This window comes from Aphelocoma coerulescens, chromosome 9 (genome assembly GCF_041296385.1).
Source record: "Aphelocoma coerulescens isolate FSJ_1873_10779 chromosome 9, UR_Acoe_1.0, whole genome shotgun sequence".
NCBI lineage: Eukaryota > Metazoa > Chordata > Aves > Passeriformes > Corvidae > Aphelocoma > Aphelocoma coerulescens.
The window spans coordinates 11,855,976-11,868,799 of record NC_091023.1 but is presented as its reverse complement, the minus strand read 5'-3'; the positions used below and the strand labels follow the sequence as shown (position 1 = coordinate 11,868,799).

Here is a 12,824-nt window from a genome sequence, read left to right as displayed (position 1 = left end):
TTAAATTTGGCTCCTGGTGAACTTCACTAGTGCAAAGAGAAAGTCAGGCCACAACTCACTTTTTGACAGAAAATTACTCAAGGTATTGAGAATTGGTAAATTAAGACCTATGAGGTTTTTCCAGGTGTTTCCTGGAAACACTGATGTCTGCTCTTTTATTGTCAGTAAACATTTTTTCTTTCTTTTGTTTTACAGCAAATAGCATTTAAAAACTTGGTACAAAGAAATCAGCAAAATGAACAGCAAAATCAAGGCCCTCCATCTTTGAACTCCACAATACAGCTGCCTTTCTTAATAGTCAACACTAGCAAAAGAACAATTATAGACTGCAGCATATCAAGTGATAAGTGAGTGTTTATGGAATTAATTTTTATAGTTTTACTTTCTTTGTGGACTGGAATTTTTCCTCAAACAAGTGAGGGAAATTTTTCTAGTTTACTAAAAGTAATTATTATATTTACATTTGCAACTGTCACTTCAGGGGTTTGCTTGTTGTTTTTTTAAATATTTAATGCAACTGCAGTAGTAATATGAATGAGTTTATAAATGCTGCCTTACAATCTCTAGTTAAAATAGGCTGACTTTCACTGTTGTAAAAGGCACTTCAGGCTGACATTTCAAAGAGCATTCACTGCACAGGAGAAATAACTGAATGAAACTATATACTAGGACAGCACTACCTTTTAAAGCAGCCGCATGGTTGTGTCTCTGAATTCTTACTCTTAGTATGCCATAAAAATGTACCCAGTCAGAAACACAAGATTATCCATGGGGCACAAAAGTAACATACTCCAGGTGATGATAACATCTTTGAAAGTGTTTTTTAACAGCAAAAAGTTGTTCGAAGGAAAAGATACAGAAATTTGTAATAATGTCTTTGTGAGTAAACTGCTACAGTTGCATTCACATTAATCTGAAAATCTACCAGTTACATAATTGTGGGTGCTTGTGCTCTTCATCCTGTGAAAATATGGCTGAACTATGAGGTGCAGTTACGTTAACTGGTAATCGGCTCACAACCAGTTTATTAGCTGAAAATAGCTGGCTTTGCTCTAATACTGTAGATTACAGATTTTACTCTGTGGTATGCAAATCCTGTACTGAACTTCAAGTCAATCACACAACAAAAATAGACAGACTCTAGTAACTCAAGCACCAGCATGCAAAACAACAATACTATTAAAAGCTGAATTTTTGTAGATCATTAGACTGAAGTCCAATATATTCTGTGACAAAACTTGTGGAATACTCTCATCAGCACTGCAGTTCAGCAAGTTGGCAATTTTAGGATCACTTTTGATTTAGCATAATTACACCCTTTTTCTGTAGTCACACTATAGGGGTATTCCTGCTCTTTGAAACAGGGCTCTACATTTAGGTTTGAAGCTGTTAAAAAGTTGAACACTTTCATACTAAAACGTCAGAACTGCTGCTTTGAGTTGTTAGAGATTAATCTGGCATTTGGGATCCAGAGCAGTGTAACATGCTTCTACACTCACCAGCTGTGTGAAAACACTCCTACTAAAAGTGAGCACACCAAAATTATTAAAGTTGTGGATACTTCAATTTATAGAACTCAGCTTTGGTAGTATGTCATCTGGAGGTCATTAAGTGTATGACCCAAATTAAGCCAGCTTTCCACTGTGGTTATTATTTGTGCAACTGATTAGTGGCAGCAGCAGTAGGTAAACAGTGCCAGAAACTGCTGTGTTTTAACTACTGTTACACTGATCTGCTAAATAAGGCAGTTTAGCAAAGGGGGTGATGACTTGGTCTGGAGAATTCTCAACCTGTAGTTTATTGGAGAGTATAACTGCTCAGTTTGAGTGCTTGCTCCGCACTTGGTTCCAGTCTGAAAGCCACTTTTTAAAGGGCTTCCATTTTCATTTCTTCTCCAAATAACATATATATAAAGTACTGATGCTGGTAAGTCCAGCTTAGAAGAGCTAAGCTCACAGCATTAGCTACTCAAAATTGTATCTACAGAGGAACTTCTAAAGGAAATTAATTGCTTGGAAATGTTGTACATATAAGAGTGATTTAGTATCAGAAGGAAAATAGGTTTGTGTTCTCTAAGCTTTTTCCAATGCAAGAACAGCCAAAACAGAGTGAAATGTCTCACAAATAAAAAAAAAAAAAAAGATGAGTTATTGGGCAAGTTCTGTTTAGAGTTTAAGAAAGTAGATGGGTGCCAAGCAGCATACTGGGAATGGCATGTCTGAAGTTGGAGTAGGAAAAGCAAAGTCTTCAGGTAAAAAGGAAGTAGTTAACTAATTTTAAAGATGAGGCACCTGAATAAGTCCCATTTATACAGGAAAAATCTATTTAGTGTATATGGTACTTCTGTATAAATGCTGTTGGTCCCAGGAAAAAGAAAGAAAAAGTAACCAGAATACTTTGTTTTAAACAAGTATTCGGACACAATAGGTATATCAGAAAGTTGGAAAATTAGAACATCTCTTATGGGAAATGCTGAAGATTTTGTCATTGGAGATACAATGCTGTACACTAGGGAGACCATGTAGGAAGTGGATTCTTGTACCCTTACAGAAGGAATTGCCTGTAGCAGTGGAAAATCCATATTAAAATCACTGGTGATCAGATTTGCACTTACCATGGGAAACGGACAGGAAGTGTACCCAATTTTGTATACACAGTATTATTAGCCTCTGGACCTAGCTTGTAGTACTGAATAATAACATGGCAGCCCAGTAGATCATTCTGTGAGAACAAAAGTTGATTTCTCAATAACAGCTGAAATTGTGCTGGGAATTACTAGGAAAAACAGTAACGACTACAGTGTAAAACTAGATGCATATAGTGCTTTATATCTGGAATACTATACACTCTCATGTTCTTGGAAAAAGTATGGCATAACCAGGAGAGACACAGGAGGGCAGCAAGAAGAAATGAGGCTATGGCAAGGCTTTGACAGAAGGAAAGATGGGCTCTTTGGCCTAGAAAAGAGAGGACAGTGGACTCCCAGGTGTCTCAGAAATCACCGGTGAACATACATAAAGAACTGCTGCACACAGTTGCATATTAAATTGAGACATTAAGAGAAGAAACCAGGTGACAAGAATGTTTTTGTAACAGTCTATGCAAATCATAATTGATTTTATTCATGCCAAAAGTTTACATAAGTTCAGAAAGGGGTAATGTCAAGTGCCTGAAAGAAAATCCTCAAATAGCTGTTAAAAGCAGAGGAAGTATAGGGACTTCCTGTATCAGTGACTGCAGGCTGCTAGAAACCAAACTGGATAAATACTGGACTGTAAATGTCTTAGTTTGGAAACTTCCTGGGAAGAGGAAAGAAGTTACCCTTTTAATGTGGTTATGCTGAAATAAATAAAGGTGCATAAACAATAGGTTTTACAAGCATGGTATGAGCCACAGAAGAAATGCTGTGTGTAACTGACAGTTACACCCAGCACAAAGCATTCGATTACCAATTGAAAATTCTATGTATAAACTCAAGAGCTGTAAAGCTTCCAAGCTTACTGGCTCAGGTGTAAGAAAACAAGTATTTTTAAAGACTGTATCTCAGGGATGGGTTGCTTTTCCAGGGACAAAGGTTTTGTCAGCAGAAAAGGAGGTACTTGGAACGAAGCCTTATTTTACAGACCAGAATACCTGTGATGACAGTGTAAGGCCAGCCTAAATGCCCCTGCTTTTCTTAAAGCTGTCTGAAGTTTATATCTCAGTTTCCACTTCTGTGTGCAGTTAAAAACATTTTGAGAGTCCTGCAGCAGAAATGGTGGGTTGTGAACACACAGGACTCTGAACAGGCTGCTTTTCTAGCTGCATCCAAAAAAGCAAAATTATAGCAAAGTAAATAGGTCAGTTCACAGGAGGAGTGTTGCACATTAGAACAGAAAGTGAAATGTAAAAGCAGAAAAACCAAATAGTTATTCTGGTGACAGGGCTTCAGGTGACCTGATTGGCTTTAGTGCAAGTGAAGGTTCATGTTTAATAAGGTCTCCCTCTTCCCCTTTGAATCTACTTACTGAGGTAGAAAATTTTAAACTTTGTTCCTGCAGTGGTGAAGTTACTTTAATTGAGAACGTGCCATTTTAAACGTGTGGCATGCCAGTCACAGAAAAGAGAAAGCATTTCTTGCTCTTCTCTTTCCTTAAGGACCCTTCACAAAAAATCAAGACTCCAGACACTTACCTCAGTGCATACCAAAAACACCAGAGAAAAAACAGGCAAGAAAAGCACAGCTGTGCTCTTTTCAGAATCATCTCACTTTTAATTTTTTATGTGCAGATTTGAATACCTCTTTAATTTCGATAATACTTTTGAGATTCATGATGACAGCGAGGTGCTGAAGAGAATGGGAATGTCCTTTGGACTCGAAGCAGGCAAATGTTCAGCTGAGGACTTAAGAACTGCAAAATCACTGGTGCCAAAAGCTTTAGAAGGCTACATCACAGGTAAGTTAAATATTGGTCCTGATAAAATCCATAACCTTACTTAACTGAAGCAAATTTAATTATATTAACTTATTAAGTCTCTAACATTTGAGGGTTTGTGGGATGTAGTAGGGTGGTACATGAACCAGTTGTTTTACTGTTAATTTTGGAAGGTTTATCTTAGTTGTCCTGTTGACTTAATTCACACTGATTTATAACAAAAAACTTCTGTGTGAGCTGCATTATGAAGAATTATTTCTTAAATAGCTAAATTGATACCAAGAACAGATTTTCATGCGTTAGTATTAATTTTGAGTAACTGGATGTATGGAGGAGCAAACTGGAAGAGGGCAGCTCTTCCCAAGCTGAGGAAAAGGAAAGAAAAAGAGCATCTTGAACTGGTTGGGTGTAATCCCTCAGGAGCCAGCAGGTGCCACCTGAGAACTGAGCTTCTCTAAATTAAGCAAGAGGCTCCAAAGACTTCATGACAGATGTCCCATGCAGAGGCTTTTACCTGCCCTGTTTGAACAGGTCATGCGTAGACACAAAACTAGGACTCCTTCAGTGTTGCATCACTAGACTAGAGCTGCTAAGATTTGATTTCACTTCCTATAGTTATTATCAGAGTGTGTTCTTCTTGCTGTACCCAGAGCTTAAATTTAGCCCAGCATTTTCTCAAGTTTCTGGAGGGACTTCATCTGTAAAGGAAGTGTTACTGAATTAACTACTGTGTATAGACCTCTGTTTTTGTGGAAAGGGAACAAAGCTCTTGCCCTAATTTTTCTACTGCTATATATAAATTAGAATTCAGTTAACATTCTATAAAATTAGTACATTTTAAATGGCTTAACATTTCAAACTACATCAAATGTGCTTATGTTTATTAACACATATTTGTGTTTTCCTGGTCCTGTTGTCCTGTGGGTTTTAAAACTAAGATTTCATATTTTATTTTTGGTCAGTTTTGAAATACACTCACAACAAAAAGAGAAGTTGAAAGAAATCTTGATTTGTTCCTCACAGGTTCATTCAACTCAACATATTTACCATGTGATTTATCAGCAATGTAAAAAAGGGGAAAGGAGCAGAACCCAGGTCTTCTAATAAATAGTGTTGCAATGTTGAAGTTATTTAATTGCTTCCATGTGTTGAGGATCAAACTAAAATTTCTTTTTCATTTTAAGCCTGCATTAATTACCTCCAGAAAGAGGTAAACAGATTTTCTTTACATTTGCACAAACCCCTGTGTCATTACACTATTTACTGAGTACTTCCCTAGTAGCAAACCAGCAGCCTAGAACCTATATAGAGTTTTAACCATAGGAAATGCATTGATTTAATTTTTTACTGAAATATCCTTAAGGCAAAGTAATGTACTCTTCAGATATGGGTTACATTCAGCTGTTTCAGCCTCTGTAAAAATTAGCTGAGAGGTCTTCTTACTAGTATTTGTATTTTAAAATATATATATATACTTTAATTTATATACATACTAGTATATGTATTTATTTTAAAGGTTTATTCTATCTGTTGCTTGTTACTTAATTGTGCTACACAAATCTACAGTTAAGAGTATGAATTGCATAGTGATGGTTTCTAATTGAAGTAAGCGACCAATAAAGGAAACAGATTTAAATGTTTTGCACAATACTTGAAAAGCCAGCATTTTCCTGATCATATATTTTTGGTGATCTTCCCATTTTAACCTTGGGCGTCTTTAGACATTTTCTTACACAGCAAGAGTAGGGAAACAGAAGGGTCATCACTGGTTTCTAGAATTCATGGTTACTTCTACATTGTCATGATGGTTCTTTCAAGAACAATGGCTTCAGTTACTGCTATACAGGAAAAACTAATCAAGGTCTCTTATTTATTCACTGAGTAAATTTATTGCAATCAAGATTCATTACAATCACAGTAGCTGACTCCATGGTCAACTGCTCTAGAAGCCAGTCCTGTTCTAATATGTCCAAGTAGGTGAATCATTTCCTGTACAATGTTAGTTTGACCTTAGCCTGGTCAAACTAACATTGTACAGGCCTGATAATTCCTGACTTTCAAACACTAACAGTAGTTTGTACTATAATGCTTGCCAGTAGAACTAGAGGAGCAGTTGGAAGAATCCTAAGTCTGAACCAGTTCAATTAAAGAAACTTGACAAAAAATGTTGGACCATCTCTGCTTTGAAAAGCAGTAACTTGGAACTGCTGAACTGATGATGTGCACATCAAAGCTTTATTGGTGTATTTTCTTTTAAAGAGGATCATATGTTTTAGCCATTCTTCAAGTGCCCAAGTTTGATAAAAGTATTGTCTTCTGGGTTTGCTAGTTTCACAGTGTTTTAGCAAATAAATGTATTTCTGTAATATGCATTTTAAATACTGTGTTGGTGTGATCCTCAGGTAGGACTGCCATTGAAATCAGCAGAAGCTAAGGCATATTGACCTCATAGAGAAAAATATTCGGTGTATCTTAAATTATTTTTGTAACACACTTTTCTGTTACTTGACTGTCAAAACTAACAATGTCTGAAACATGATACTTGCACCACCTTAAGAGGATATCCCGAGGACACAATCCTAATTATACATTCCTGCCCATTTCTGCATTTTGACCCAGGTGCTTTCCTGTGTGCTCTCCCTGGGCTGGTTCCAGGTACTAAACTGCAGCCTTTGTCTGGCAGAGGAGTTTTCAACAATTAAACAAGTAGAACTATGTAGAAAAGGACTCAAATGAGAATAGCTGAAGTGGAAAGGAGGGAGTGAGGTTGCTGGGTGAGCAGAAATACTTCACTGCCTGGGACAAGCATAAACTCATAGAACAGCAGCCAAGTAGCATCGCTGCCTTTTGGGCTGTGCACATCCTACACGCATTTAACACAAAACCAAGTCCTGGCTTTGTTAGTTGAGTCCTGACTACTAGAAATGAGGCTGCAGATTGAAAAAAAGCAGGAAGTAAAAATTCTGAGGCACTAACAGTTGGGGTAACAATGTCTCACCTTATGTATCCCACTAGGGCAAACAAAGTGCTGCAGTTTTGAACTTTTTTTTTTCCCCTGTGTGAAGAAGTGCCCTGCTACTACTTACCTGCATAATAAGCCATGACTGGAAAATGGGCTGGAGTTGGAACTAAAGAGCTATGAGTACCCACTGACTGAGCGAGTTTGTTCAGCTGTCATCAACACTCTTATGCAGCACTTGTACATTAATAGTTTCAGCAGTTGAGGATATTGCTTTACAGCCTTCTCAAATAAAATAAATTTCTACCAAGTGTGTCTGCTGCAAGATATACCTAATTCATAACAATGCCACTCTCAGATTGGACTTCAGCACTTTGGGAAGGTTTATTCTAACTGCTTTCCCTGGTTTTAAGTGTATCTATTAGTAATTGATCTACACTGCCAGAATGAGTAAGTCTTTTCATTGTAGGTACACTTCTATTTTGACAGACTTTTCCATTTTCCGCTGGAAATGGCTTCAACTCCCCATCATTCACAAACTTCTTATCCCTTGCTACTCAGAGACCATTAGAAAACTGAATTTAGAAGTACAAGGCAATGAAAATACAAGGCAGGGACATGCATTTATGAAGCACCTTTCTGCCATACTTCTACCTTGCTCTTCAAAAAGAAAACTAAGTAGCTATTATCCAGAAATGTTAATAAACCACAAGATTACTAGCAGTGTCTTGTTATTTTTCTGGAATACTAAACATGTACACACAGGTACACTCCTTCAAAATACCAGGAAACAACATCATGGTACACCTCCATTAATCTAAATACAACACAGTAGTTCAAAATGGTTTAGCCTCCTCCTGCAAAGATGGGAGGGAGCTGTCAGAACATGTTCTCTGTAACATGAAACCTGCATTTAGTGCAATCTTAATGAAAGACATCCAGCTCCATCCACATTTAACTGTTCTCATCTATTCTGTCCTCACACATCACTCTAAAACTGCCACTTATTAATGTTTGCTGTCATGTTCCAAAGGCTGCTGCCAGGAACTTGCTAGCCTTGCTTTGTAACATGACATTTAAATACCTTGCTGCTAACAGCTTTCCACAGCACAAACCAAGGTAGCCTGTGGATCCACCCCTCATGTAAAATGGTGAGCCAATTCACATGGCTGTGTCAACCTGCTTAAAACAGTCCCTGTGTTAGGCAGCACTGCCAAATCTCAAGCAACCAAAGCTTGACAACACAGAAGGACAAATGACAATGTGTATGTAACAAACACAGTTATTCCTCTTACCTGCTGTTATAGAACAATTTTAGATAAAATATAAGTAGTACAGTCCCAGTTTACTGCCACTATGCTGTCCAAAACAGAGCCTGAGTTAGGCATAGAACTTAACAGTAAGGACTCTTAACTCCTGGTTTAATGCATCCAGCTGGAACCACATGCAAGTACCCTGGAAAAGAAATAGACAGTCTTGATAACTTTGTTTTGATGTTAACTTTATGTTGAGATGGAATTGGGGTAGGTCAATAGAAATACCTTATCTAAGAAGCAAATTAAAAACACACACGTACCCAAAAATCCTGTAAATGTAATTGGGTCAGTGGACTTATTTTGCTGATTCTCTTGGCAGAAATGTGTGTAACTGGAAATAACTGACAGGCATTACCTGTTAGGGAATTTGAAAACAAGTACTATGAGGGTTGTAAGTAATCCCACCCCCCCACCCCCAGGGGCTTTTAACAAACTACCTCAAGAAACTCTGCATTAGTGCCAGACCATTTCAATGGTCTTAACCCTACCATTTCCTATTCCTAGGGAGGAGAGTGCCTTACACGTCTCACATGCAGTGTACACCAGGCTCTCTCTTCCATTCTTGGCACCAGCCCTTTGCCATGGTCTGTGCATGTCCTCTGCAGGTGCCCAGCTCTGGCTGGTGGCAGAGCAGATTAGGAGGCTGCCTCACAGCCAGCCATGAGAGCACCAGGCTGAAACTGCCTTTGGCCACCAGAACACACACAGTGACACAGTGACACAGAGACTGCCTGGGTGGCTTCACTGCACTATCTAAAACCCAGATAAATACAATTCCTTTGGTACCTTCACTGAGTGTAGCAGCCAAAGCACTTGGAGCTTTTGGGCCACTTCACAGGGTCAGGCTGTAGCAGTAAGTTTCCATGGACTCCAGAACTCTTATTTCAGATACCTGTGATTGCATACAGCCAGCAGCCAGGCGAATCTTCTTCAGACAGAGAGAAAAGCTGAGTACAAGGTTTAAGTGCATCCACAAACACAGGATATAATTTCATCTTGATTAAACAGGACACATCTACAGTATAAACTCAAGCTACTGGTACCTGCTAAACTAAATGAAGAGATCCTAACTGCAAAGAGAATGCAAAGTTTAAAATTGTAAAAGTAAGAAAAAATGTAAGTAACTCTCATAAATAGTTATACTTTCTTCTAGATATGTCTGCGGGATTTTCATGGATAAACCAAGGGTTACTTTCAAGTCCAGCACAAGCAGTTTCCCATTTTGAGGCAGCTGGAGGCACTTACAATGCTAAATCAAGGTAAATAAAATAATTTTTTATTCAAGGATAGTTATATATGCCTGTGGTACTTAAGTAACCTTGCTATTTCATACCATTTGCATGCAGGAATTGAGATATTTTCCTATCATGGTTAATTTTGATTGTGAAAAAGTCTCTAATTATGTCTTCCTTGATAATTATATTTGTAAGGTTAAATCAACATGCTTTGAATGTTGAACATACCACCTATTTTGTACCTGTGTTTCTTAAGAATAGAATCAGTTTCAAGCCCCTTTTCCTGATGAACCTTAAATTCCTGCCTGGGCATGGACTACAAATAGGTAATTACATGTGGATAAAAGCCTGGTAATATTTCTGAAGAATGCATAAGAATGTCTGGTGTCTAAATGCACTACTGTTTAAGCTCTCATGAAAGAAGTTTAGTCCACACAACTTAGTAAGAATTTAAAATTAAAAACCAACAACCAAACAAAAAAGCACCATGTGCAAAAAGCCAATCTAAAATACACCTCGACAGCCAGACTTTGCTTGGAGTTTACCTGTAGCATAAAAAAATGGAAATAGGGATTTTTTTTGAACAGGCTCTTTCTCATAGTATTTAATAGCTTCATTTTATATTGCAATGGATATCTCTTTTTGTTCTTCAGCTTAAGCAATTCTACTAGTTGTTTATGAAAAAAAAAAAAAAGTCAACCAGTAATCTTTTTTATGCAACCTTCCAATGTTTTATCAGCTCTCCTAACTAATAGCTGTGTTTACTGTAACACTTGGGGATTTTTCCTTGTTCATAGCATTTCTTCAACTACAGAAGAGCTGAGGCCAAAAAGAAAAAGCTTAAAACCTCAGGAGAAACCCTCTAAATTTCACCCTTTCTGTTGTTTTGCTAGTGAGAATCCAGGGTTGTGTTTGGATGCTGAAGTGGCCTTAGCAACTGGGCAGCTGCTTGCCCCTAGCAGTCAGCAGTCCAGCAGTGCAGCGTCCCGGGGGGAGACACCCTGCTCCTTCAACGAGGAAGATGAAGAGGATGAAGATGAGGATTCTTCCTCCCCAGAATGAGGACAGTAGAAAATGGAATATACAAAATGCTGCTCAAGTATTCTTAATGGGAGTTCCTATTTGGATTTTATTGGTTTCTTGCCTTGGTTTGCACTGTGTTCAGTGAAGCAAAATGGAAGCTTCAAAACAAGTTTATCCATAGCTGAAATTGAAAAATTTTATAACTGAACACAGAGTGACATGCAGAGACAGTGCAAAGTGGGTTTTATCAACTACAAATGAGGAAAAGAACAAATTCCCTGGAGATTTGGCAAAGTAAACCTTAAGTTCATCTTTTCAATTCTGGGACTCACACCTCTGTCTTCCCCATGTCTTTTTCAGATGGAGAACAGAGTCAGTCAGTCAGTAAAAGCCAATTCTTGCATTGTCTTTTGGCTGTGCTGCCTTTAAAAAAAGGGGGGGAGAGAGCACACACAAATGCCCCAAAATCGTTATTTAAAACTATCTTGTATGAACGTGGTTATAGGGAAAAGGGGCTGTTCAAATGTTTGCTTTTTTTCTGTTCAACTTGCTGTATAGAAGATTCTTAAAGTAATATAAATTGCAAGTGATTAAATGAATCTTGAAATAGTTTAAATCCACTTTAGATACTCTAAAAGTAACATTAGTATAAAAGGTTCGTATGTTCATTTATATTGCCAGCCTAATTTATTATAAGTGATTATTCTTAGCCATTATTAAAACAGTCAGGAAAAAAACAGTATTCTCTGCACCAGCCTTTTTCAAGAAAAAGATTAAAGAATTGTATTTCTAGATTACAGTGTATTCAGTGTAGCTTCTCCTTTACTGTTCTAACTATATAAACCCTTTGATGTTAGAGCATGTGTTGTTTTTTTTAAAAAGGCCTCCTACCATGTTAAGGATCTCAGGCAGCATGTTTTCAAGGCAGTCTTTTCAAATTTGGGGTGGGCAGGTCATATAAATTTTAAAGTCATAGGCTGAGGCCCTTAGGGAAAATAAATAAAATGTCAACAGTACATCATTTCATGTTTTGCATACTGGTCAGCTTGGATTCTGACAGACTTTCTTATCAGTAGCTTCAGTTGCACTCACCTTGATGCACCTTTGAAAATAGTATCAAACCACTTAAAATAATCTATGGCTCAAGTTACATAACATGTATTCCATGTGAACTGTTACATTAGACTTGCAGCAGGAGGCCGTGTTTTCCATAGCTAACATCACATCCAATCATAAACACCTTTTTTAAAAAACACAAAACTTGAATATCAGTCCAAAATACACTGTAGATGTACTCTTCCCATGGTGTTCCAGCATCCAGGACTTTAACTAGTCTCTAAGTTAACTGTTTCATTAGGTAAATCTTTTTCAGTTTTTATACTGTCTGTAGGTAGTTGCCCCGTGTCTCATCTGTCTGAGGCAGCTGTCCTGGCTCTGTTCCTGCACTGGGAGGTGAGGCAGTTTGTCCTGTTGCTCACCTGAGCAATGGCAGCAGACTGTCCCTGTGCTGCTGGGAGCATTACTCTCACAGCCTGGGCCGTGTCACATCCTCTTTTACAGCCAAACCTGCACTCATTCAGGCCAGCGAGATCCAGAAGCACCAAGCCTGAGCTACAGAGAGAAAATGAAGCTCCAGCTCAAGAGCTGCCTAGCCATGTGCAGGAGTTAGCACAGGACTGGCTGCTCACAGGACAGGTAAAACTGTGAGGAGCAGACAAGCACCATGCGCATGTTCACATTATGAACTAAAGCATGCAGACAGAAGCTTTTCACAGATAGTTCAAACTCCTGCACGTGAGGGGTACCTGAGGGCAGCCCCAGTAAGTAAGTATGACTCTTGACTGAGCTATCTGTTTTACACAAATGAGTTGCAAAT

General features: G+C 38.1%; 1 protein-coding gene and 1 long non-coding RNA gene across 12 annotated transcripts in view; one reads left to right on the top strand and one right to left on the bottom strand.

Annotated features, from left to right (window-relative positions):
* Positions 1–11,745, top strand: part of TFDP2 (transcription factor Dp-2) — a 49,773-nt gene extending 38,028 nt beyond the window's left edge. For 8 of the 9 annotated variants that reach the window (XM_069024068.1, XM_069024067.1, XM_069024066.1 and 5 more), the window contains 4 exons: positions 196–347; positions 4,270–4,436; positions 9,844–9,949; positions 10,819–11,745. In XM_069024068.1, the coding sequence (XP_068880169.1) occupies positions 196–347; positions 4,270–4,436; positions 9,844–9,949; positions 10,819–10,987 (594 nt within the window). In that variant the 3' untranslated portion in view covers positions 10,988–11,745. Of the gene's footprint in view, positions 1–195; positions 348–4,269; positions 4,437–5,438; positions 5,860–9,843; positions 9,950–10,818 lie in introns of those variants that run through there. The other variant, XM_069024074.1, reaches the window with a different exon arrangement.
* LOC138114539 (uncharacterized) overlaps positions 1–12,824 on the bottom strand; it is a 29,839-nt gene that overhangs the window by 7,730 nt on the left and 9,285 nt on the right. For 2 of the 3 annotated variants that reach the window (XR_011152671.1, XR_011152670.1), the window contains 3 exons: positions 9,477–9,618; positions 8,951–9,045; positions 8,670–8,829 (listed from right to left, as the gene is read on the bottom strand). This is a non-coding gene — a long non-coding RNA (uncharacterized lncRNA). Of the gene's footprint in view, positions 1–8,669; positions 8,830–8,950; positions 9,046–9,476; positions 9,838–12,824 lie in introns of those variants that run through there. The other variant, XR_011152669.1, reaches the window with a different exon arrangement.